Source organism: Sparus aurata, chromosome 14 (assembly GCF_900880675.1).
Source record: "Sparus aurata chromosome 14, fSpaAur1.1, whole genome shotgun sequence".
NCBI lineage: Eukaryota > Metazoa > Chordata > Actinopteri > Spariformes > Sparidae > Sparus > Sparus aurata.
In genome coordinates this window covers 22,165,848-22,192,570 of record NC_044200.1, presented here as the reverse complement: position 1 = coordinate 22,192,570, position 26,723 = coordinate 22,165,848, and the positions used below count along the sequence as shown (strand labels likewise).

At 43.9% G+C, this 26,723-nt stretch overlaps 1 protein-coding gene across 28 annotated transcripts in view; it reads right to left on the bottom strand.

The window, feature by feature from the left end:
- celf2 (cugbp, Elav-like family member 2) overlaps positions 1-26,723 on the bottom strand; it is a 74,993-nt gene that overhangs the window by 31,487 nt on the left and 16,783 nt on the right. For all 28 annotated transcript variants that reach the window (XM_030439869.1, XM_030439868.1, XM_030439872.1 and 25 more), the window contains exons 2-4: positions 24,152-24,200; positions 16,401-16,535; positions 7,974-8,053 (exon numbers count right to left, since the gene is read on the bottom strand). In XM_030439869.1, the coding sequence (XP_030295729.1) occupies positions 7,974-8,053; positions 16,401-16,535; positions 24,152-24,200 (264 nt within the window). The remainder of the gene's footprint in view (positions 1-7,973; positions 8,054-16,400; positions 16,536-24,151; positions 24,201-26,723) is intronic.

The window sequence follows — 26,723 nt, the reverse complement described above, 5'->3', positions numbered from 1 at the left end:
CTGTCGGCGGTCAGAATAAAGAGGGAAAATGACTGCTGGAGAGACGGAGTAAATATGGCCGAGCCGCCGTCAGACAGCAGACATGCTCATCCAGCCGATAAAGTCGAGCCCCGAACCTGCGAGGAGGCGGGGAAGTGTACGCTGTAGAAAATCAAACTGCAAAATCTGACTCACTGGGCTTCCTTAGATTATTGTATTGTCACTGCATGTTCCAGCCAGCGGTGCTAAAGGTATTGTTACGTACAGGTACTTTAAACTAAGACGCGTTTCCTCCGTTGGTCCTGTATTTCTCCCTGTTCATGGCGGTATTTCCACTCGTTTCCCCACTTTTGTTGATCGTAAGCTGTGTACTTACTGAGTGAACGATGGACGGAGAGAGAGAGATTCATGTTTCCGGAGCTAACTAGCAAAGGGCAGCTACAGTTAGCAGCCAGTCTGACGATGCACTCGCCCCTGTTTGCAGGAAACAGTCCTTGAATTTCAGCTCTTTTCAAGAGGTTGGACCCACGGAACCCGCCTTGGTTTCCAAACCCTCCTTAAATATGAGGCTAGTTCCAATTTTTTGCACTGACATTTCACCAAATCAACATAAGTTATGTTGCGTTAAAGCTGTGGCACGAATTGCTTCACTGTAGCTGCCGTTAGCTTGTTAGCTCAGTTAGCTGTGCAGTTAGTGGTAGTGTTTACAATGCTAACACAAGAGCTTTCGATCCTGACAGCTAGCTTGGTGCTAGCTGGTAACACAATACAGATGTCATTAAGGCCAAAATGTGTATTTCTGCGGTGTTAAAGGTACTTTTACGTACAAGTACTTTAAACTAAGATACATTTCTGAGATGTTTTTAGTTTTAGCACAACAACTCTCTCGATAGACGCGTTTCCTCCGTGGGTCCTGTATTTCTCCCAGTTCATGGTGGCATTTCCACTCGTTTCCCCACTTTTGTTGATCGTAAGCTGTGTACTTACTGAGTGAACGATGGACGGAGAGAGAGAGATTCATGTTTCCGGAGCTAACTAGCAAAGGGCAGCTACAGTTAGCAGCCAGTCTGACGATGCACTCGCCTCTGTTTGCAGGAAACAGTCCTTGAATCTCAGCTCTTTTCAAGGGTTGGACCCATGAAACCCGCCTTGGTTTCCAAACCCTCCTTAAATATGAGGCTAGTTCCAATTTTTTGCACTGACATTTCACCAAATCAACATAAGTTATGTTGCGTTAAAGCTGTGGCACGAATTGCTTCACTGTAGCTGCCGTTAGCTTGTTAGCTCAGTTAGCTGTGCAGTTAGTGGTAGTGTTTACACTGCTAACACAAGAGCTTTCGATCCTGACAGCTAGCTTGGTGCTAGCTGGTAACACAATACAGATGCCATTAAGGCCAAAATGTGTATTTCTGCGGTGTTAAAGGTACTTTTACGTACAAGTACTTTAAACTAAGACGCATTTCTGAGATGTTTTTAGTTTTAGCACAACAACTCTCTCGATTTTTTCCAGGAAACTCCCGTTCTTCATTGCCCTCGACCAGTTTCCTCCGTGGGTCCTGTATTTCTCCCTGTTCATGACAGTATTTCCACTCTTTCCCCACTTTTGTTGATCGTAAGCTGTGTACTTACTGAGTGAACGATGGACGGAGAGAGAGATTCATGTTTCCGGAGCTAACTAGCAAAGCGCAGCTACAGTTAGCAGCCAGTCTAACACAATACAGATGCCATTAAGGCCAAAATGTGTATTTCTGCGGTGTTAAAGGTACTTTTACGTACAAGTACTTTAAACTAAGACAAGACAATACACAGACGTCATTATGGCTAAAACTGGTATTTCTTCACATTCTCTCCGCAATTTTAGTTAATTTTCGACTGATTTACTTCAAATTCTTACATACTGCCTCTTTAAAACCAGCAATGATCAGTAATCTTTAGGATTTTAAACTTAAAAGACTCTCTGGTGCTTCCACATCCAATTCAATGAGCTTAAACATGACTGTGGTTTCTAAAATTAACCACAGACTCGCTCCTCTAAAGCCAGCAAGAAAAAAGATAGCAGCCCTACTTTATTATATTATCTCTGCCCCTGGAAGCTTTTTAAAAATTTTTTATTTCAGTCCTGTTTCAATATGCGACGAGCTAATGGTTATAGGTATTTGTTGCTGACGGGCGCCCGTGAAAACCCTGCCGCTGGGCGCAATTACACCTCACGTTGCGTTAAACTAAATCTGCAAAAACCATCTGATTTGTCAGAATTGGCCACTTTTGAGCAGCAACAGCAGGGGGCAACATGATGACTTTACCTCTTTAACAAGGACCAAAATATTTCACGACACCCTGGTAGATTGTTAAAACACGAGAGCGTGCTAATTTTTTCTTAACAGGCGATTAATGTGCGCCAACACAGGAATACTAATTTGTAATCGTTAAAAAAAGTTGTTCCCGCTTTTGTCTTAACTGGTCTCTGATTTCATATATTTGGGGGAACATAACGTGTCATTAAGCGGCTGCCGGCGGTGAAGCATCGATTTATTGTTTGATTCTATTTCAGGGGAGAGATTGGGAGCTGCAGACGGTTGCACAACTTTCACATCTTAAGAAAGAGTAAAGTGCTCCGAGTCTCGCAGGAACATTTCTCACCGGGAGACGCTTCTACGGGGAAAACACTTCCTTTCTGTTATTTTTATCTCCTCCTCACGATGTTTGACAAATCCTCCGACACAAAAAAACGCCACAGCATCCAACCTAAAGCGCGCTGAAATACGGATGTCGACCGTGGCTCGATCACATGTTTGATGTCCAGACGTCACTCCACACCTGTGATTGGCAGATGTTATGACAACCTGTCGTTTGAGAATGACGCTGCAGACGTGGCAATAAGCACCTGCATGATTATGGCATCTGAATCTATAATGATGTAATTGCAGCCTATGGATCTTGTTGCCGTGCTGTGACAACCTCCTCCAGGCTGTGATTCGACCTCGTCTGACCAGGAAATCTCAAACTTTTTGTCTGTGATGGAAGTTTCAGACTCGTGATGGACTTAACCGTGAGCTCGCTCGGCTAATAAACTCCGACTGCGCTCCCCTGAAGCCGACTCCCCGAGACAACCGCGAGGAGAGCTTCACGCCTCACTTCCCATCTCAGACGCAAAATGAACTCAATAAGCTCCGGTCCGTTTACCTTGAAAATCAATCTCACATGGGCTTTCAGGAGAGTTTATGTGCCATTGAACCTTTATTTACCGCTCACAGAGCCTTTACATGTCAAACCACGCAGTCTTCATCCGCTAATACGAGAGCGGGACGTCGAGTCTGAGTGCACTTTGTTTCCCGAGAACACTCGACATCCAAAACCTCGGCAGACTTCTTGTAAAGCATTTTGAATTTGCTCCTGTTTGATAAATACATTTCCTCGCCTGAATACTTGAGGCTGAACATGCAACGACTACAATCCAGATGCTTCTTCTGCAAGTCCTTCAGTTCACCTCATTAAATTCTTGTAAGTCAAAACCAGGAGGGCACAAACTTTTTTTCCCTTGAGGGGTTGAAATTGAAATTTAATAGCGAGCCACGGACCAAAAACCAAACACCTACTCTGTCGTAAAAAAAAAACAGGACATCTTCCAGCAAAGTGCAGCTTGAGGACAGAAAACTTTCAAAGAGAGAAGCACGCTCATAAAATCTGCAGCCTTTGACTGCGCAAACAAGCTAACGCTTCAGTATTTTTATCGTATCATTAAGATGCAAAATGGCTCCTGAAGTTCCCTTTCTTGTCCAACATCCTGTGATGAATTGTTCCTTTTAAAGAGCATGTTTTATGTTACTGATGTAAAATCTTTCCAAGTGGCTGATGGTTCAATTAACATTGTAGCCTATTGAGGCTAACGTTAGCTAGCATACCGCTGCTAACACGAATGTCGCCCCCAGTTCTCGCTGAATGATGAACGAGTCACTTCACTCATCCAGACTCTCGCTAAAATGCTGCCTAGGCTTTTTTTGTGATTGAATATTAGTCAAACCTTCGTGTAAAAGCATAATTACGACGAAATAGGCACTTTTAAGATTTACCGTATTTTCGTTCGAGTGCTACGGACACTTTTAAGCTAGCATCAAAATCTCTATTTTTAAAACAGTAAGAAGTCTCGACACAACATGAAACTTTGCTCGTAGCATCACCAGGGTCTCTACACATGAACACGAGCATTGAGAACATTGTTTGTGTACACAGAGTTTACTAAAAAGAAGGTTTTTGAACAACTCTTGTTAGCAGTAGCTTGTTCTGCTCACCGCCGTCCTGCCAGTGGAGAAGTGTCAATCTCAGAATGTGACGTAACCTGGAGGACAGTTAAGGTGGAACTACTGTCTTCCTGCAACAACTATCCACGCGAGATCTCACGTGACTTTTCTGGCTTTTGATTTTAGTATTGTTTCTTATATGAGGCTCCTTTTTCAATTTCAAGGTCAATATTGTTTTTCCGCTAACGACAAAACAACAAATTATCCTGCATTTATATGGAACTAAGCTTTAGGAGCGTTCCACCTTAACTGCCCTCCAGGTTACGTCACATTCTGAGATCGACACTTCTCCACTGGCAGGACGGCGGCGAGCGGAACAAGCTACTGCTAACGTGAGTTGTTCAAAAACCTTCTTTTTAGTAAACTCTGTGTACACAAACAATGTTCTCAATGCTCGTGTTCATGTGTAGAGACCCTGGTGATACTACCAGCAAAGTTTCATGTTGTGTCGAGACTTCTTACTGTTTTAAAAATAGAGATTTTGATGCTAGCGTAAAAGTGTCCGTAGCACGGCTATTGAAAATGAGTTTGACCTGAAAACGAAAATACGGTAAATCTTAAAAGTGCCTCTTTCATCGTAATTATGCTTTTACACGTAGGTTGCAGCCTTGGTTGTATTTTGGTGAGAGTTTTGCTTTATGCGTCTAAATTGCACCGAATTTCACACAGCACTTCATCGTATCCTCAAGAATAAGTGTGAAGTTGATCTGATGAACGGTTCTTTTCTTTCTTGTTAGATTTTGGAGGTGGTAGTTCGGCGTGCTGTCGAATACCTCTGAGATCATCAACCTGTTTACCACGAAACCATCCCCCTGATTTAATCTGATCTAATATTTCCTTCCCTCTGTCGGATCTGTCTCCGCTCCTCACTGCAGTTGACAGATGAATTTGTTCACTACTTAAACAGACACCGCTCCTGTTTCCTCTCACGCTCTGCTTAAGCTCTCGTCTGCATGCGCTCGAACGCTCGTGCATTAACGTCGGGGGGGTTGCGTGCGCCTGCAGCGAGGGCAGGATAATGTGCGAGCGGAAACGAAGGTGGAAACAGAAATCAGTGTTGATGTGGCGCTGCGGAGGAGGAGGAGGGTGGCGGTGGAGCTGAGCGCTAAATGAGTCTTTACACGGGGAGAGGATAACGTAAAGCACACATCAACACGAAGGCAACACAACGCGAGCGAGCCACTTCCCTCCACGTGTGTCTTCAGAGGTTCGACAGTGAATTACCTGTCTCGCTCGCATCCACTTTCATTACGGCGTGACATTCAGCCGGCGTGTGCGTCTGCGCGAGGAGTGTGTGCACCTGAATGTCACGCCGTAATGAGAATGGATATGACAGTGACAGGGCCATCGACGAGCGGACGGCGAGCCGCCTCCCCCCTTTTTCTATTTTTTTTGCTTTTCCTGTCCTCGTGACACGGCGAACACACACGCAAACACAAACACACATGCAATCGAGCTCTATCTAAGACAGTGGGGTGCAATAGAGCCAAGACAATAACCAAACTCTATTTACCAGACCTCATTCCCTCATACGGACCCAAAGTAATTACTTTTAAATTGCAAAACTGAGGAACATTAACAAACGGTTGCGGCAATTTAGGTCCGCCTGGGGCTAGACAGCTTGTTTTCAAATGGAAATGAAGATATTTTGCCATTGTCCACTGCAATATCGTTGTGTTATGGTTTAAGGCTTTTTTTTTTTTTTCCCCCCTCTTTCTTTCTCCGTGCGCCTGATAAAAGCGAGGGACACCGGCAGTGTTTACCAGGCCCATTGTGGCAGACGACTGCTCAGAGCGAGGATAATTCTAGCTTAATACTGACGCTGTCGGAGGAGAGTGTCACTCCTTCTCCTTCTGAAAGACAGACACGCCACTACCGCTGCTGCTGCTGCCGCCGCCGCCGCTGCTGCTCGGCCACATAAATCAAAACAGACACTTCGCTGATATTCGCAGTGGGACAACATCAACACAAAATCCCCACTCACACACACACACGCAGGCAGACGGAGGGGGGGAGGAGCTTGCGGTTCCCTGATGTCAGGGTCACAGCACATCAATGGCAGCCATGATTATCATGATCAGCTCTAATGAGCGGGCTACGGGGCTGAACGCCACTCGTCTTTTTTTTTTCCTTAACACACCCTGTTATTACCACTTTTTGTCTCCCTCACACACACACACACACATGAACGCTCGTCTTATAACATGTAATTCTCTCCCAATCACAGCCCTGTCATCCTGCCCTGTCACCGGGCCTGGCGGCGTTGACAAGGGCGCCACCACCCCTCCAAAAAAAAAAAAAAAAAACCAAGGGAACACAAAGGAGCCGCCGCCATTATGGTACCGCCGGGGTCGGCGAGCGCCTGATGAGGTCTGGAACTTCACCTGCACATTGTGGCTGTCGGGTCAAAGGTGCGGCTGTTTTTTGTCACTTGTCCAAATTTTCTAAATTTGTGATGGAGGTAATCACTGATTTCATGACAAGGGGACAGAAAGCGAGAGAGAAGCCGTCTTAGAAACTGAGAACTTTTGTACAGTCGGAGAAAGAAAGACAGACTGCGACTACAGATATAAATTAGCTCACTGCTAGCTCGAGTAAGCTAAGAAGCTGTAACTAAACCGAGCTCGGTCGAGCCTGGATCCTCATGTGACACATTTTCCTTTATTTTTATGGTATCAAGATGTCTAGAGTTTCATTTCCAGGCTTTTGCTTTGGCTGTTGCATCCAAAGAACACTGGAAACTAAAGACTTGAGATGAGAAGTTCAGATTTCTATCATCAGGACAACCTTTGATGCAAGTAAAGACACTGTAAATACTTTATTTTATATGGTTTGTGCACTACTTTCTACCTGATATAATTATTTTACTACAGCTTCTTCCGTCTACTTGGTGCATCCAACACTTTCGTGGAATCACTTTGGAGGTGTCTCCAATTATTTCAGACACATTTACAATATTTGGTGCTGTTTTAATACAACTAATTTGGCTGGATTGGATGCTTGATTAAGTGTTTTCAGCAATTTTATCATTGATTAAACAGATTTTAGGTAATTCGAGGACTGACCGAGCGCGGTTAGAAGAGGCGATTCGATGATATGCAGACGACACCATCCTCTCTCTCGCGGCTGATTGGAAGCAGCTTCTTTAACTGGTTGACTAAACCTGGTCTTCATACGGATATTTATGTTTATAGCTCTTGCAAAATCCATCTTTTTCTTCTTCTTCTTTCTTTTCTGGTGTCTCAACTTATGAACAGGTCCTGGCATAGCGAGAATATTCCCTCCGACATTAGCTAGTAGCTATTTTGAATCTGTGAATTTCTCAGATTGTGTGGTCGGTCGAGGTTTTTTATCATGATGCAAGCTACATTTTATGAAAAACATCATTTAGCTGCTTTGTCGGATGAACACGATTACTGCCGGCTTCCACGAGTCCCAGAAAGCTTGTTCTGTTTTTTTCGAGGAGTTTTTTCTTTCTGAAACGTAAACACAACCCTTTAATCTTCAATCTGTCGACGCTAAACGCGACAAATCATTCCCCATCCTTGAGATGTAAGAAGTCGTGACTTTAACAGGGAGGGTGACTCACGGACATTCACACATGAGGCCGACGTATCACACTGGCAGCACATTAACAGAGTGAAGTGTCAGAAGGAGCTCAAGAGACAGAAAAGAGAAAGGACGAGAGTACAGTACCTCCATAGTCTGAGACTGGTGCATGGCTTTGATTGCATTCTGTGCCATAGCTCTGGTGGAAAACGTGACAAACGCACATCCTGTAAGGAGGGGGGAGAGTAGGGGGAGGAGGGAGGGATGGTGGGACAGTGGAAGGGGGAGGAAGGGGGGAGGGCAGAAGGGGCAGGAGGAGGAGGAGGAGGAGGAGGAGGAGGAGGGAAGACAAGAAAGAACAAAAACAAGACAAAAGGGTTGGACACGTCGTTGTTATAAAGAAAAAACCCAAACAGAGATTGATACAGAGAACAGCTCACAGGCGGACAACAGTGTTCTCAGTCGCTGTGGAAACAACAGCCGGAAAAAAAACGAGCACAGTGTCATGACAACCACAACCTCCAGCCCCGCCCCGCCCCGAGGACCCGTCCCGACACCTCGCCACATCCACAGGACATCGCTGTGACTCCTCCTCCTCCTCCTCCTCCTCCTCCTCATCGTCTCTTCCTGTCACTTAGTTTTCCTTCCTCTCGCTCCTACACGCTGACCGAATTAGTCATACCTGAGTTCAACCGCTCTCCTTCGCTCAACAATCCAACAATGTAAATGAGTTCAAATTTGCATGAAAGCGATTTGAATTCATTTGGGCCCCTGTATTGTGTGTCTGATTGGGCGCCCCTCTTTTTTCTCTCTTTTGTCAAACAGGAAAGAGACGTGGTGGCGGTGGCGGAGGTGGCGGCAGGGCGGGGCGGGGCGGCGGGGCGAGACAAAATATCTGCAGGGGCTCGAGAAAGACGAGGATCATATTAATTTAATCCACAGAGAGATGAGGAAGGAGATGAGAGGAGGTGTGGTCGAACTCCTCCGTGACTGACGCTGATTTTAGCCAATCAAGACGGGGCGCAGCCGGAGGGAGAGTTTGTTATTGGTTGTTTGCGGGTAAGAGGGGAGGGAGGGGGAGGGGGGGGGGAGGTTGTGATGCGAGGTTGTGTTTGTCTGGCTGGTTAGGGAGTGATTAGAGGAGATAATGTGAGAAGTGCTTCGGCAACCCCCCGGACTAATAATATGCTAACAGACTCACCGAGCCCATGTTAGCGCAGCCAGGCCTGAACTGATTACACACATGCTCACACACACATACAGACACACAACAGGACACACGCACAATAACAAAAAAGAACACAAACGCACGCACACATGCTCAGGTTCGGCCCGGCTGACTCGTGGCTCGGGCAGGAGAGAGGAAAAAAAAACAAAAAAAACTAATAGCCTGGGTCATCAGATAGACTCTCCCCGGCTGGTGTGTGGATGGGATGATGGAGAGAGGAAAGAGAGGGGAGGAAGTGTGAGGATGGATAATGCCACAGAGAGGAAAGAGAGAGAGAGAGAGAATGTGTTGAGGAATAGATGCGATCATTGTCCTCTTCCACCTCTATCAAAAGCCCGCTGTCGCTGTGATAGAACGAGGCTGAGAGTGACGGATGGTCAGTTTTGCCTCCTGCTTTCATCCACTACACAGATCTCAGACAGAAGCTGTTCCCCTCTGAACAGATAACGCGTCCTCGCGGATGGCGAGCGTCGCCGCTGTGATATTATAATCTGGATTTTGTGGTGAAGAAATCTACAGCTCGGTCTCGTAGGGAAGCCATCGAGGTCGACTGTGCAAGCGGCTTTTTACGACCCATATTTACGCTTATTGTGACAAAGTCTGGATGGGTCTGTAAACCTTCAACACGTAATGTAACTGAAGCTACGTAGACCTACGTAAGTGTTTTCCTGGAGCTAACAAAGCTGCTGCTGCACCTTGAAAGTCCGGTATGCCTTCGTTGGGACACTGTAATGGTCACAACACTTTGGGAATTGGTGGCAATCGACCTAATCGCTCATTTAAGGTTGAGAAAATGTTGAAACCTCACTAACCAGATGCGAGATGGTTCTTTCGGACCACATACCACGTGGAATGATGGAACCCATTCCTGTTTGCCAGGTCATGCTAGTGCTGGATGAACGTGTTGGGTTTAGATCTGGGCCACGGTGATTTATCTACCTGGTGTGTTTCTGTAGAGTCAGTTGGGTCGTAACAACCCCTACAAATAGCTGATCTCTGTCAAAGGGCAATGGCGGAAAGTAGGGGAGTGTTTTGGTCCTGCAAAGCCTCTTGGGAAGCAGGTGGAGGTGAGCGATTGGGTGTCCATCACGCCATAACCTGCACAATGGTACGTTATACTGGGGGTACAATGAACATTAGCCGACAGTTTGAATATTTGGGAAAATGTTGAACTATATCTCAGTTTCTTGCATGTTTCAGCCAGAGAACTACGTTTTGAAGTTTACTCTGCCTTTGCTTTATTTTGTTATAAACTCGTTAAACGTATCCTGACTTCTGTAGGACTATGGAGCAGTTTTGTTAGAAGTCACTTCCTGTTTTGTTTGTCTCATGCACCCTTAAAAAAAATGATAATCTTTGCAGGAAGACTCGTGTCAACCAAACCAAAGAGGTTAATGTTTGGTCCCGGTGTTTCAAGTCGATGCAGGAAGAAGCACTTCGGTGTCGCAGGTTGAACAGGTTTCTAACATTTAATCATGCTGTCAAACCCATTTACAGTTTTCACTCTCAACTTTCTTATTACTTTCAGAATGTACCTGCTTTTTATCTCCTGTGAAACATTTTTCACCTCAGTTATTTCAATTTGTCCGTCCTTGCCGACTGGAAGTTACAGTTTACTCACCTTTCATATAAAACTGGCCTCGCCGGCTTAACGTTAGAGATGTAAGGTTTTGATAAAAAAGAGAGACTCAAGGTTATCAGATTCTGCAGCACTGACCTAGCAAACATTCAGATGTGTCCTTTGCGCCGCCGGTGTTTCTGCAGATAGGACATTTGAAAAAGGGGTCATTTTTTCCGACTCATTCGGGGGACTGTCTATTTTTGACGGGCCACAATCTGTCAGTTAACCTCGTAGTTTCCAGGAGGTTGCCCCTAGAAGTGGATCAGTCCTGGAAAGAGGGTTGGGGGGGGGGGGGGGGGCTTCCATTTGGGTTAACCTGGTCCTGATAGGGTCTATTTATAAAACCGGTCATTGGGTCATCATCTTAACGGAAACTCCTGGGTTTGTCTCCAACTTGGCAGACGGAAGACAAAACATTTCTATCTTTAAGCCTCTAAATAAAGACGTCCTCCGCGCCTGAACTTTGATTCATTAATGTCGAAAAGCTGTTAATGAACAGAAAACAACAACTTTTTCAAAGCCCTGCTCTCTGGGCTGGTTTTCTGTTGCATGTCTTATATTTTTTGCACGCCGCAGAGATGGGACGTGGCTCGAGCTCTAAAAATACCTCACGGGCCACATTCTGTCGTCAGCGGAGAACCAAACAGTCCTTTAATGAAAGTAGGGTAGCTCCCAAGGCCCAGCCATCCACTGGTGGTGTGATCCATATTTTATTAATAGCGGGATGGCGGAGCGCTCTTCTGATTGATACCGCGGTTTAATAAGAGCTCAGCAGTGCAGCAAGGTGGGACCGAGGGCCTCTGGGACTCTGCAGAAATCCTTAAAGAGCTATTTGTTGCCAACCTGGTTAGCGGGGTTGTTTATTCGCCCGCCAGACCCCCAAAAACTGGACTACCATCGCCGTCGTTTCCTCTCTGACTTGCGTCAGCCGCTAAGTGGTTTCTATCAGTCGGAGAGAAACGAGGATTCGGCCATCGCGTCTGAAATATTCATGAGGACAAAAGAGAGGAGCTGAAAAGGGATGGAAGAAGGAATCGGAGGGAAGGGGAGGGAAGGAAGCCGATGTGGGATGTCTGGGAAAAAAAAAAAAAAAAGAGGACAAATTGATGCGAGGGAGGATTCTAGGACAAGCCAGGGCGAGGAGATAGATAGAGACAGGGAGGGGTGGTGGTGCTGGTGGTGTGAAGAAGCAAGGGAACATGGGAGTTTGAGTCAGTTTGAGGGGCGGGTTTTTCTAGATAGAGACAACCTTGAGGAGAGAGAGAAGAGAGAGAGAGAAGACACATCGAGAAAACACGATAAAAAACATCCATAACGTCCGACAAGCACAGAAATAAAAAAAAAAATATATATAGCGACAAGATCCACATTGAACCTGCGTGACGATGACAATGACAGCTCGTGTGACAGGAGGAGGAGGAAAAAGGAGGACAGAGAGTTTTTTTTTTTTTTTTTAAAGCCCCTCCATCTCCTCAGCACATAGACACCACAAAGGGGGAGAGAGGGGGAGGAGAGGGGGAGGGAAGGAGTATCGGGAAGGTGGTAGAAAGTGGGGAGGAGTCGTTGATGATGGAGGGATGGGAGCGCTCGATATGTTTCGACGCCACGATCCACTTAAACGTCGACTTCTGTCAACAAATCCGATTGTGTGGACTTCTCGTTAATACAACCTCCCCGGAGCACTTTTGTTAAGAGCGCATGTTGTGGCGTTCACGGACGCCGGTGACAACCAAACCTTTAATTAAACAGGTGGACTGTTTGCCTTTCGCCTGGTGTGAAGGCAGCACGACCCCTTCTTCCAAAATCAAGTGAAGCAATTTAGAGGTTTCTTTTTTTTTGGTTGTTTTTGAGATGTCGCCACACTCGGAGTCGTGATTAAATGTGCTCTCATGGTCGCAGATTATTTGCTCTGAGAGACTCCTGCCAAGAGTCAGAGTGGCCAAATCAGCGCTTATTTCTTTGAGAAATTGAAAGGAAACGATCGCTGTTAACGTGGATTTGCTCTGTGTGTGTTTTCTTTTTGTTGCAATCTTTGAATTCTGCTTTTGAGGGCTGAAATTCAAACCACAGTCTGATTTTTCACCTTCTTTTTGAACAGAAACTAAAAAAAAAGTCGTCTTGTGTTGGCTGCATTTAACAATTGAGTCTTTTCTCATATCAGAAAAAGATTTCCTGAAATCAAGGTATCAAATAAAAGTGTTCTTTGGTACCAGCCATCCCAACGCGTCCCTATACGAGTTGGGAATTCTTACAAATTGGACCTTTATGAGTCACATTTAATGCAAAGCTTTTCTATCATGATGAGTCAGTTTGAATCAAACTATCACTTCAGCTGAAGAGGTTTTGTTTCCAACTGTTTCTGCTGGTTTGGTTTTGTTGGTTTGTTATCACGATTACAGAAAAACTACTGGACGTATTTCCATGAAACTTGGACTGAGGATCGGTCTCAGCCCAGAATAGACCCAATTAACTTCTGGTGTGGATCCAGATAAAGGGACGGGTCCAGAGTGTATTCAGGTGGCTGATATCCACGAGTTTGGATGCGATTTTATGCAGATCCTAAAAGAAAAATCAGATCTAACGGCTCTAAATATGTTTTATGTGATTTTGGATTGGATTTGATTGAACTTCAGAGGACCGTTGGGCCTTGGCGGAGGTATACGCTCTACTGAGTACCATTCTAGTCAGGTGTAAAGTCAAGGGGGACTTCTATGTAAGTGTCCTGTAAGTGTTATTTATACACAGACCCAACATGATATGCATTTGCACGACTTACAGGAAATGTTTTGGGCGTAATTATTATTTTAGGTGCGTTAGCAGCATCACTTTATAATTACCCTCATTAATATATGGTACATTTATAATTAATTAACTTTAACTAACTGTTAATAAACAATTAAATGCTTCTTTTATTAAGCAGCTGATTATTGAAAAGTTACAAGTGATGTTTAATAAATACTGTAACATTTAAATAACTTGTTTAACTATTATTTAATTAATTATATTTACCATTTATTAACAACTGTTTTATAAAGTGTTACCATATTGGATCTTTACAGCCGACTGTACTTCTTTATTTGGAATTTTCTGAGTCCAATAACTTTATATTTTCTTATTCTTGTATTTGTTACACTCCACCAAAGTGTATTTTCCCTGTGACCTGCAGAGCGACAGGAGAAGCGTTGATCAAAACAAGGACTCCTCCATGATTGTTTTGGTCTTTTTCTTCCTCCCAATTAAGGAAAAAGACAAAAAAAAAGGGAGACGAGGCTGCTCGAAACGCGGCTTTGACATCGAATTCCAGCTCTAATACATCCGCCGACGATGCGTACTGTAAATGCAACGAGCAGAAACACGTCTCCCGATTTGGGAGCCAAAAAAATGCCCGTCGGCCTCGCTGTGGAGGCATCAAAGAGCTTAGGAGTGGCTTACAGTGAGGCTAAACTGGAACGGCGGGGAGGGTGAAGGATATGAATGGAGGTCAGGAGGTCGGAGGAGGAGGAGGAGGAGGAGGAGGAGGAAGGGAGGTGATCTGGGGGCTGAGGCTGAGAGAGCAAGAGGGGGAGAAAAAAGAGAGAGAGAGAGGCAAAAGAGATATATAGAGCGAAAAAGGAGAAGCATGTATTCACAGTGGCAGCAGCAGCCTCAAGATGTCGCTCCAGTTCATTTGTATTCACTCCTTCGTGTGGTGTGACTCCTGTTCAATCCTTGAAGAAAGCAGCTGGTTGAAAACAGGATCTGATACAACGGAGACGCAGAATGAAATATATATATATATAAAAGCTTGACTGTTCAGGTCGACCCAGAACCTCTCTGAAAAAAAAACCCTGCAGAGCTGAAAACACGAGGCAGCGTGAGGATGTTCGGGTTATTCAGTCACTCTTCGCCTTTCAGTTTTCACACCGAGCTGCACCGCAGAGTCGTTGTACAGATGGTTTAAAGCTACAACGTGAACACTAAAACTTAATGCCCCAAGACTAGTTTAAATAAACTGATGAAACCTGGACAGATTCACCATTTATTCCACTTTAGCGCGGCTGTTTATTGGTTTTTCTTACCGGCTTCTAACGTCTTTGGTGTGGTTCCTCAAAGCGTTAAATTATTTCTCAGGGATGCGGGCAGTCAGTCACAGCTGAAGATGCTTCATTAAAGTTAATGTTTTAATTTGAAAGGTCAGGATAACATGTATCTGATCATTATTAAACGGCAAACTTGAACACCAACATATTACAAGTCAAAAGGAGCCGCGTTGAGATGACGAGGAGGGGAAATTCCCCAGACTCCCTTTAAAAATCGTTTAATTTTGTGAGCTGTTGAGTTAGAAGAGCCGTATAAACTTTATGAAGCGCTGTTTCTGGTGAATTCTTAATTTTGTGGGCCTTTTTGTAGATTCGGCATATGTTACAGCCTCCTTTTAGATGGTTAGTGTTAGTTAAGGGTTACTAAACACAGGATGCAGCAACAGCACTCCTTCAACATACTGGTGGGGTGAAAAGACGAGGTAACAGCTGCTAGCTTGTTTACGTTCGAGCCATTAGATGAGCGTGACGCGCAACAATTGTATATTTTATTATGTCGACCAGCATCTGCAGCCCGTTCTCCTGTGTGTCTAAGTTTGATGCTGTGGTTTATTTTGAAAGTCTCACAAGTATTTTTTGTGGCTAACTTTGACCGCAGAGCCCTTCAGGTGCCGGACGGACGCTGGAGACAGTAGTCATAGTTTGAAGCTCAAGGCCACTGACCAAGACGCTCTACTCGAGGAGGCGGGGCTGAGAACGTGTTGGCATCTGGGACGCCGCATTTGCCAACTCGTACGACGACATGCACAGAGCACAGTGAAGCAGAAGAGGACAGATGTTTGATTCATTTCAGTGACTGTCGGCCCTGATTCAGAAGCATCAGATTACTCACTGGCTGCACACTGACACACTCTCGAGTGTCTCTGCTGACTGGGAAGGACAAAGACAGAGTCACTGCCCAGTGACCATGAACACTTCAAGGTTGACTCTGATTTAGGAAACATGTTAAACTGTCGCTGTCAGGTCACCATCGTCGTTAACCGGCTCATCTGGAGCGGCGAGGTATACTGAGCAGTCTGATCGCGACTGTTCCAGGTAAATAAACTGAAGTGTGCAGAGCAATTTAAAACCGACTGTCTCCAGAAGTTCACGTCGCCCCCCCAAAAAAAGTTTGAATGTTCCCTGCTGCAGGAAGCCGCTAATCACCACAGTTTACAGTAAACAAACGTCTTCTTTTGACATTGACAGCTCAGGAAAAAAAATCTTCCAGTAAAAAGGAAGTGAGGAGAGAAAAAAAACACACACACACACACGGTTGAAAACATGCAAATGAGCCGCTGATTATTCAAAAATACTTTGAAGTTCCCTAAAAACACAACGAGCGGTTGAACGGGAAAGTGTTTGGATTGATGTTTTTTTTAGAGGCTTTTTTTTTTTCTTTACCAAAAAAACAACGACTTTTAAAGAAGTTGTTTATTCTCCCGACACGCAGCCATTGGCTCAGAGACCGTCTTCAACCAGCCAGCGCTTCAGATAGTGACAGGATTTGAGTCTGAGTCACGACCCGAGTCGACACAATGAACAGCAGCAGCTGCTGGAGGCCGCTCTGGTAATAATATTCACATGGTGAGCAGCGTTACAGTGTGTGTGTGTGTGTGTGTGTGTGTGTGTGTGTGTGGGAGTGAGTCCGAGCGACACACACACACCTCTGCTCAGTCCGTCGGGCCCTCTGAGGATCCGGCACTCCTCGATCTGTCCGAACGCAGAGAACATGACCCGGATGTCGTTCTCGTTGCACTTCTTCGACACCATGCCGATGAACAACTTCCTGTCTTCAACCGCTGCAGGAGAAGAAGAGAAACAGAGATCAGGCATTGCAAAAAAATATATAAAGTTACATTTTATGGAGGGTTAATCTGCATTTTGCCAACAGGTAAGTGAAGGTATGAAGACACTCGTTCAAGGTGGTGTCAGGTTTAAAGATTTGTGGACTTTCAGGCAGAAGAGCTTCACTGATTGTGATAAAATTAAATTAAACGGTGGTAAAAATGGCATAGCAGGGGTGATAAAGATCTAACGATTTCATATCTAAGACAAATTAATGACTTTTAAGACCTCAGGACATTTGAGACCTTTTAAGAACCTGCAGGCACCCTAACTGGAGCTCAGCATGTGCTGGGAGGTGCATCTGTTTCCCTCTGGTCCTGTTCAAACCTGGCATTAACATCCGTACTTAGTGGTCAGATTGATATAACGTTAGCTGAATTCACAAGAAGGCCCAAATAGTGAAGAATTTGTTGTAGAAATTGTTTCACAAAGTTCATTTTGTGTCTTCTAGCTCAACAACTGACAAAATTGCGATATTTTCAAAGGGAGTCTGGCGATTTTCTCCACGGGTGACAAAGATGTAGCATATATCGCTTACTGTTTCCTGTGTTTGTAAAAATGTGTAATGTTTACGGCCCATAAATGTTGGTTCTTTCATAAATCTAGTGTGAATTGTGAAATCAGACATCAAACAGCTGCTAAATGTTGGCAGATAAGAGCCACTTATCGCTCTTCGCTGGGCGAGGCTTAACAAACTGACACTTTTTTACAAGGAATGAAAGAGCTTAATGTTTTGTAATGATTGCCGAATTCTCAAGAAGGCACAGATAATCGTGAATTTATCATGGAGACCGTTTCACAAAGTTTCTGAAGTATCTCCGAACACCACAACTCTCAAAATTTAGCGATTTTTAGAGGGAGTCTGGGGACTTTCTCTGAGGGCATCAAAGAGGTTGTGTTTAATGGTGACTATTCACTGTATTTGTACAATTTGACATGTTTAGATGCCAATAAAATGTCGTCTTATGTGTTAATGGAGAAATCAGACATCAAAAACCTGCTAAATGTTGGCAGGTTGGACGCACTCTGGTACGGCAATGCCAATATAAACTGACACTTTTCACAAAGAAAAGAAACATCTTAATGTGTTGCGTTTAATGCCGAATTCACAAAAAGGGCATGGATGATGTAGAGGTAAGCAGTAGCTGTTGTGTAAAGTTTGTTAAGCCTCACCTCGCTCAAAAACTCTTAAAAATGCACAATTTGTAAAGGGAGTCTGGTGGCATTAAAAGAGTCTAAACACGTTCACAGTCCACAGTTTCTACCAACACCGACGTTAAACTGAAAAAAGCAGCTGAGACAAAAAAGAACAAAGAGAACCGAACGAGAAAAAGACAAAATAGAAAAAAAAAGATAAAAAAACTAGAAATGTGGAAAAATGGAATGAGACAGAACAAAACACCAATCAAAAGAAACAGTCAGAGACAGAAAAAGAAGAAGACAGTGGGGGAGAGATGAACACAGGCAGAGTTCATGTATTTCATCATGCCATCTGCGAGGCTCTGATCAATGTCTCATTATCACTTCAACGCCGACTGCTCGCTGAGACTCTCCGGCTCGTCCTCTCTCACCCTCTCCCTCCCCCCTCGTCTCCCTCATGGGTTCCCCTCTCTCTCTCCCCCCCGCCCTCCCTCCTCCGCTGACACAATCCCTCCTCCTCGGGTTGCAACGTCGAGGAATGTGAGCCGGCTGCAGGTAACGGTGAGAAAACTTTGAGGTGTGAACTCGGCTGAGAGCGAAATCCTCTTCGCGGGGAAAAAAAAAAAAAAAAACACAATATGTGTGTGTGTGTGTGTGTGTGTGTGTTGATGTGTTCCCACCGCGTTCAATGTAATGCTAATCCAATTCATTTTTAATGAGGAAACTGTCAGCTCTTACCGCGAGGCGAAAGAGATAAGCGGTCTGTTGCACTCTGGGAAATCAATAGCGCACTTGTTTATTTTGCTGTTTGAATTGTTTGTGTGTTTAAAAAAAAACAAACCGTCGGGATACGCTGCCAAGATAAGTGTTGTTTCAAAAAGCTTTAACTCCTTTGTACACAGCGTGAGTGTGTGTGTGTGTGTGTGTGTGTGCGCATCACTCCAGAGGAAGATTACCACAAGTCTAACAGCAATGTAATTAATTTACTCTGTGTCGATAGAAAAGAAAGAGAGGAGATATCGTTACAATTGACTGTTTTCATTTTTTTTTTTTTTTTTCCAGGCGAGGCAGGCGGGCCCGGGTGATAAGACCCATAAAGCCGGCTCTGGGATGATCTGGAGTAGAGCTTTGCATTCTGGGATAAATCGGAGCAGGAATTGGGCGCCGTGCTGAGCTTTCGACGCGTCACGAGGCGGAACGCTGCACGAGATCTACGGCTAACGTTCACCTCCGCGTCGGACCGCTCGTCCCTCCATCTCCTCCTCTTCTTCTTCTTCCGTCTCCTCCACTGACTAAACTAATAAACCCTCCGAGCCGGCCATTCGTCACTGTTACGGCGACTCTAACACTGGGTTTATTAAAGGTCATTACCATTAAGTGGATGGATACGTTACGTATGGCCTGCTCTATATTTCACCATTCTGGCTGTGAGCGGTGGCTGCTTTATTAAGTTCCGCCGTCGTTACCCTGACGGTTATGTCTTATAAAGTCGTATTTCGCCATATTTCAGTGGAGCGGATGATGGCTTTTATAAGGATTCCTCCCCTGCCTTTTGCTGGATGCTGTCATTTTTATTGTATTCTCCCTCTCCTGCAGTGGACAGTGATGTAGCAGGCGGCTTATGATGCTACTCAATCGTCTGCGTGTCAGGACAGAAGGACTCGGCCGCGACGTGGAGTCACTTTACAGGGAGGTTCTTCTTGAATTTCACCTGCAGCTGATTGTAATCCATTTTTCATATTCTGCTCAATTACTCAGCTTTAAGGGGTCAGGTCGCACAAATTGCACAAAGAAAACACACATTTTCTCACTCAGTCATGCAAACAATTTTAATAAATGTTCAGGTGTCTCAGACTCTGCAGCCGCAAATCAACCGGGAACTGATGCATCGATTTATCGGCCCCGACATCAAGTCGAGCCAGTTTGATCTATTTAACCCGAAAATCACACATCACATCTGTTTAGTGTGCGACGCCCTCTGTCCTAACATCCTCATGAAGCTCCCAGATATTAAACAAACACATCAGTTATTTGGTTAAAATCAAGATTTCCTTGTTTCCCCGGCGCAGATGGGGGAATAAATAACAATAATCTAAATAAACAAATGAAAAAACATCGATATTAGTATCAGATTCTCACAGGAGGTCTCAGGATTAACTACAGTACGAGCTCTAGCAAGACAAGTTACTGTTAACATTTTATTTCATTTATCTCCAGGACATCTTAGTGGCAAACATCTTGAAATATTATCCCTTGAAGGACTTACCAAGTGAGCCTGAGAGGTCAGTGTGCCCCTGAGTGAAAGCCTCGCTCAGAGTCCTTCTAAAAACTCAACCAACAGCCTCAACATTCACCTTAATAATCTTTCACAGCGTACAAATACAAAAAGCCCTGCAAACATTTGGCTTTTGTCTGATGCTTTCTCCTGTGAAAAAAAAGAACAGAAAGAAAAACTTGTCGTTCTTCTGTTTTCAGAGGGTTTAATCAGGGGTTAGTTGATAAACCTTTAAAGGAAGTGACCATCTGCATGCAATCTGCTGAAGGAGATTTTAAAAACCGCCGTCACTTGACTGCCAAAGATGAGTCGGCTCTCAAGACTGTACAGGCGTCTGTCACTTCATAATCCCACCGTGCTTCAACAGGGGATCAAACTTCAACTAGAAACTAAAACTCTGCAGAGACAAGCAGGAATTACAACGACGTGTTTCAACAATCTGGTTGAATTGACCCTCGAAAACTGAGTAATTGAGCAGAACCTTAAAATAAAAAAACAAATCAGATTCTGACACCACGGTGGTTGTTCAGTTCTCCCACTAACTACAACTTGAAAAACATTGTCGTTTAGTTTCCAAATCTGCCTCGACTAAATATCACAAAACATAATGAACCTGACAAATTACACCGAACGGTTGTGCTGCATCAAAATGAAACCAATTAAAACAGATTGAAACACCAGAGCGACAAAATTCAGACCTTGTAAAACCGACGTTTCAGACACAGTGAAGTAAAACAACGTATTCCTGTGACAGTGCATGAACTGTTTTACCACCTGTTGGTTAATGTAAAATACATTTCACGTTTTAAGGATTTAAATGTCCTGACATTTTGCAGCCATGTTTATGGCAACAAATACAGATATTTTTAATGAGAAGTCAGGACATTTTGCAACCATATTTGTGGCCACAAAATCAGATATCGTTGAGGAGAAGTCGAGAAATTATCCAGCTGTGTTTGGATATTTTTAACGAGAAGTCTGGACATATTGCAGATGTGTATCGAGCAACGTAGCAACTATTTTAAATGAGAAGTCGGGACATGCTGCAGCTGTTTTTGTGACAACAAAATCAATATTTTTCATGAGAAGTCGGGACATTTTCTAATTGTTTTTGTGGCAACAGTTTGTATATTTTCAACGAGTTGTCAGGACATTTTAAAAACTGCGTTCATGGCAACAAACTGACAAGTCGGGACATTTTGCAGACTTGTTTATGGCACCAAAAACAAATATCTTTTATGAGAAGTCAGGACATTTTGAAACCGCATTTGTGGTCACAAAATCAGATATCGTTGAGGAGAAGTCGAGAAATTATCCAGCTGTGTTTGGGGCAAGAAAGTTGGATATTTTTAACGAGAAGTCTGGACATGTTGCAGATGTGTATCGAGCAAAGTAGCAACTATTTTAAATGAGAAGTCAGGACATGTTTTTGTGATAACAAAACCAATATTTTCAACGAGAAGTCAGGACCTTTTATAATCCTGTTTGTGGCAACAAAACTAGATATTTCTAACACCAAGTCGGACATTTTGCAGACGTGTTTTGAGCAACAAAGCAACTATTTTCCATGAGAAGTCGGGACATTTTCTAATTGTGTTTGTGGCAACAGTTTGTATATTTTCAACGAGTTGTCAGGACATTTTAAAACTGCGTTCATGGCAACAAAACTAGATATTTCTAACGACAAGTCGGGACATTTTGCAGACTTGTTTATGGCACCAAAAACAAATATCTTTTATGAGAAGTCAGGACATTTTGAAACCGTATTTGTGGTCACAAAATCGGTTATCGTTGACGAGAAGTCGAGAAATTATCCAGCTGTGTTTGGGGCAAGAAAGTTGGATATTTTTAACGAGAAGTCTGGACATATTGCAGACGTGTTTCGAGCAACGTAGCAACCATTGTGAATGAGAAGTCAGGACATGCTGCAGCTGTTTTTGTGACAACAAAACCAATATATTCAACGAGAAGTCAGGAAATTTTATAATCCTGTTTGTAGCAACAAAACTAGATACTTCTAACACCAAGTCGGACATTTTGCAGATGTGTTTTGAGCAACAAAGCAACTATTTTCCATGAGAAGTCAGGACATTTTCTAATTGTGTTTCTGGCAACATAGTTTGTATATTTTTGACGTGAAGTCAGGACATTTTAAAATTGCGTTTGTGGCAACAAAACTAGATATTTCTGACCACAAGTTGGGACATTTTGCAGACACGTTTCGAGCAACAATTTTCAATGAGCAGTATGGACATTTTGCAAATCATACCAGATATTTTCTAATGAGAAGTCGGGACATTTTGTCACTGTGTTAATTGCAACAAAACTGCAACAAAGATATATTCTGGCAATTACTTTGACATTTTATCCAATAAACTATGAAGCAACACTTGGCTTTATTAGTTCGTTGGTCATACTGCCGTAGGACGGGCGGGCTCAAGGCTCAGAGGTGTCTTTTTAATGTCACCTGGAGAAATGATATTTATAATTCCAAAAAGATTATTCATCTCTCCCTCTCAGGATTCAACAGTGCAGGTGAGGGAAATGTTGATAGACGGGTGGAACACAGCTCCACTTCCCTCGGCTTCTCCGGAGCCGCCATGATTCAAAGGTCACGCACACTTTAAAGCAATCAAGTAAAGTCAAATTCCCTCCTTGAGATGATGCTCACGTTTGACTTGGGCTACAGAGGCTGAGGATGCTCTGGGTAACATCTGTTCAAAGCTACTTTTGCCAAAAGGTAAGTGCAAGTAAAAAGTTAAGAGACAGTATGAGGTTCAGGAATCAGGAATTAAAGATGAATGCTAGAAATTAGATAAAATATTCGTAGCAAGTAAGACCTCAAACTCCAACTGAAGACTTTAAGGGCCAATAACTCTTTAAGGACCTGCAGACATCCTGTTTTACAGATGTACCTGCAGCTGAGTGCCTCAGACAGGGAAGGAAAAGAACTATATACCTTTAACGAGATCTCAGGATCTTTTGCAGCGTTTGTGGCCACAAAACTGCATGAGATTAATGAGAAGTCAGGACGTCCTGCAGTCGGGTTTGTTGCAACAATACTGTTTCATTTAATGAGATGTCAGATATGTTTGTGGCAGAAGAACTCCACAAAAACAAAAGGCCCCAGACATTTTTTAGCCATGTTGTTGGAGGGAAAAACAGTTATTTCTGATGAGAATACAAGACATGTTGCAGCCATGTTTGTGGCAACAAAACTGGTATTTTAAACGAGAAGTCAGGAGATTTTGCTGTTGTGTTTGTGGCAACAAAACTGGATAATCTTAGTGAGAAGTCAGGATGTTCTGCAGTCAGGTTTGTAGCGACAAAACTGAATAATATTAATTAGAAGTCAGGACTTCTTGCAGACATGTTTGTGGTGGCAAAACCAGATATTTTTAATGAGAAGTCAGGACTTTTTGTAGATGTTTGTGGCAACGAAACCGTATATTCGGAGGAGGTATTTTGCAGCCATGTGTACGGCAACAAAACCCAACCAACCAAAATATTTGTAGCTCAACAGCCAGTTTCTTGGTGTCATCTTTTCATGAGATTTGTTGACAATCAGGGAAATATAGAGCAACGGCGGTCACATCCTTAAAAAAGGCAGCCTGTCTCTTCCCACTTCCCACAGTCCCAACAGCCTCCTCCTCAGAATGAGGAGGAACGGAGGAAGCGGCTCGGCGCAGGAAATCAATTCACAGCTGGATGTGCAATATGTAGTTTGGAAAACGAGGTGATCTGAGGACGAGGCGTGTGACGGCGCCGTGTGATGGATGCTTTAAAGCGTGTGAGAGAATGTGCGTGCGGCGAGCGTGAGGGTGCATACAGCATGTTTGTATGAGCGAGCAGCCACGGGGGAGTGAGGCGGGTTCAGCGCCAGGCCAAAACGATTCAACTTTCGCTGACCTCCTTCTGAAGCACCTTAATAATTCATCACACATATAAAAATATATTTATATATTAGTGTTCCCCCCCATCTCTCTTCTTCTCTGCTCCCCTCTCGCTGTCTTCATATTTTTCCCCCCCAGTCTCTCGAGCAAACACTCGGGTGAGGCAGCCATTACCAAGCAAATTCAAAACGGCTATTGATGCATGAGTGTGTGATACTGTTGTCAATGTGTGTGTGTGTGTGTGTGTGTGTGTGGCACTCACCGTTAGATTTCTCACTGTCTGCAGGTTTCATTTGAATCGGGTGGTGCATCTGTGGAGACAGAAAGGAAAGACAAAATGTTATAAAAACACGCACCAACAGTTATTATTTCAGGTGTCGTTCTCTTACAGGTGTGTGCATCTGGCAGATTCAATATTCAGTTGCACCGGTTTTGGTTTTTTTTTTCTGTGCGAGACACAAATCTGGCTCAGCCAGAAAAAAACAAAACTCCAGTCCAGAAGGCGCCTGGAGCACTTTGCCAATTTGCCAACAACACCAGAGAAGTTAAAGAACAACAGGAAGCACATGAGGAGAAAGAATACAAATATGAAGAATGAGAACAAGAGGGAAGAGAAAAATGTGACATGTTGGTTGTCAATTACTGCCGAATTTACAAGAAGGCATGGATAATCATGAATTAATCATTGAGATCATTTCACCAAGTTTTGAAAGTTACTCTGAACACCACAACGTTCAAAATTGAGTGTTTTATAGAGGGAGTCTGGGGAATTTCACTGAGGGCATCAAAGAAGTTGTGTTTAATGGTGACTGTTGTCTGTATTTGTACATTTTGACATGTTAGCTGCCAACAAAATGTCGTCTTCTTTCATAAATGTGGTGTAAATGATGAAATCAGACACCAAAAAGGCTGCTAAATGTTGGCAGGTAGGACGCACTCTGGTACGGCAATGCCAACATAAAATGACACTCTTCACAAGGACAGAAACATCTTAATGTGTTGCATTTAATGCCGAATTTACAAGAAGGCACGGGTGATTCAGAAATTAGCAGTAGCTGTTTTGCAATGTTTTTTAAGTCTCACCTCACTCCAAAACTCTCAAAAATGCATAATTTGTCAAGGGAGTCTGGTGACTTTGCGGTTAATTGATCAGTGTGTTCACAAACATCTGCTGCTAACATCTGCAGATGACGGACAAGAATAATAATAAGAAAAGAAGAAGTCCAAAACGAAGAAGGGGAAGAAGAAGCCGGAGGTTTCTGAATATACGTTTACGTGCTAAAACCTGGTAAGCTAACTAGCTTTAAACTAGCCAGCCACCAACGCGAACACATGGTCGAGTTAATGAGGTGCACGCAGGATGAAGAAGTGCCGTCAGAAAGACCTCTCACACACATTCACATCCAGTGGTCGCAAGTCTAAAGGTCTGTACCGACAACATGGCTGCCAAACGGCCGACTGCACACCTGTGGATATGTTCAGGAACGTCTCTGGCGGTTAGCGTGGCGACCAATTCAAAGCTAAAGCACAATGTTTTTCCAACCCTAACCACGTGGTTTTAGTGCCTCAACCTAACACCAGAGCATTTAAACAGCGTTGTGACAAGAGAGACGCAGAAATTCAACGTAAAGACGCAACAAAAAGAAACGTCCAGTTTAACTTATCTGCGGTTTTGGTGCCTTGTGGCTCTTCGGTTGCACCTGAAGAAATCTAAGAATTTGGGCTTTTTTGCTCCGTTGACTTCCAACTGATGTGGTTACACTTTGACCATCTCGTGTAATATTTTAAGTTAAACTTTGTACTTTGTCTTCTGCTGCTCCTCATTTCTTTTAAACAAAACAGAGGAGTGTTTCTGATCGATTTGGGATCTTGGGATGACGCATTTTATAGATTTTTTCTGTTGTGGAAACATGATCCGGATCGACATCGCTCTGAACGGTCTTGTCTCTATCGCCGTCTGCGTTCATGTAGCGTGGGTTTATTGAGAATTCGAGATCTAGATTACATGTTTCCAGCCGGTGTAAACGCCGTCTGACACTTGCGTTTGAATCTGTCCTCTCAGACGCCGGATCTCTTTCTCTCTCTCTCTCTCCGATCGGCCCGAGAAGCAGTTTAATGGAGCTGAATGATGGATGTGTTTTTAAGGGTGGCGGGTCGTCTTTTATGAAAAACACTTCACAGATGAGGAGGCTTTGTCACCTCCCTCTCCCTCTCCATCCTCCTCCTCCATCCCCCTCCTTTCTTTTGGTTTATTCCCTCCATCTCTCTTTCCTTTATGGGAGATTATGTGGCTGTTTGATCTGCGGAGAGACGAATGACAGTGATTCTCCAAATCTAGCCCGGTATCAATCACACTCAGAGTCAAAATACCAGCCGCCAGTGTGTGCGTCGGCGCGTGTGTGCGTGTCCGTGCGAGTCCGTGCGCGCCCTGCCTGCCTTACCCATAATGCCCCTGGGCTCAGTCGCGCTGTGACAGAAGGCTTTGATCTTCCAATTCTATCACACACCTTTATCCCAACCCCTCTCCCTCTCGCTCTCGTCCTTATCATCCTCACTCTCTGCCATTTCTTTTTTTTTTTTCTTTCCTTGTCTCAACAGACCTGTCCCAGACACACACACACACACACACACACACACACACACACACAGACACACACACCTAGTCTGTCCGTTGGTTAGTTCCCAAACCTGCCTGATGGGGGCAGTCAGTGGTGACGGGGGGAGAAACAAAGAAAGATAGAAAGAAAGACTGCAGATGATCAATGAAACCACTCAAAAATATGATAAAGGAACAAAAACAATCATAGTTACAGTTTGAAATTCATGCAGAAATT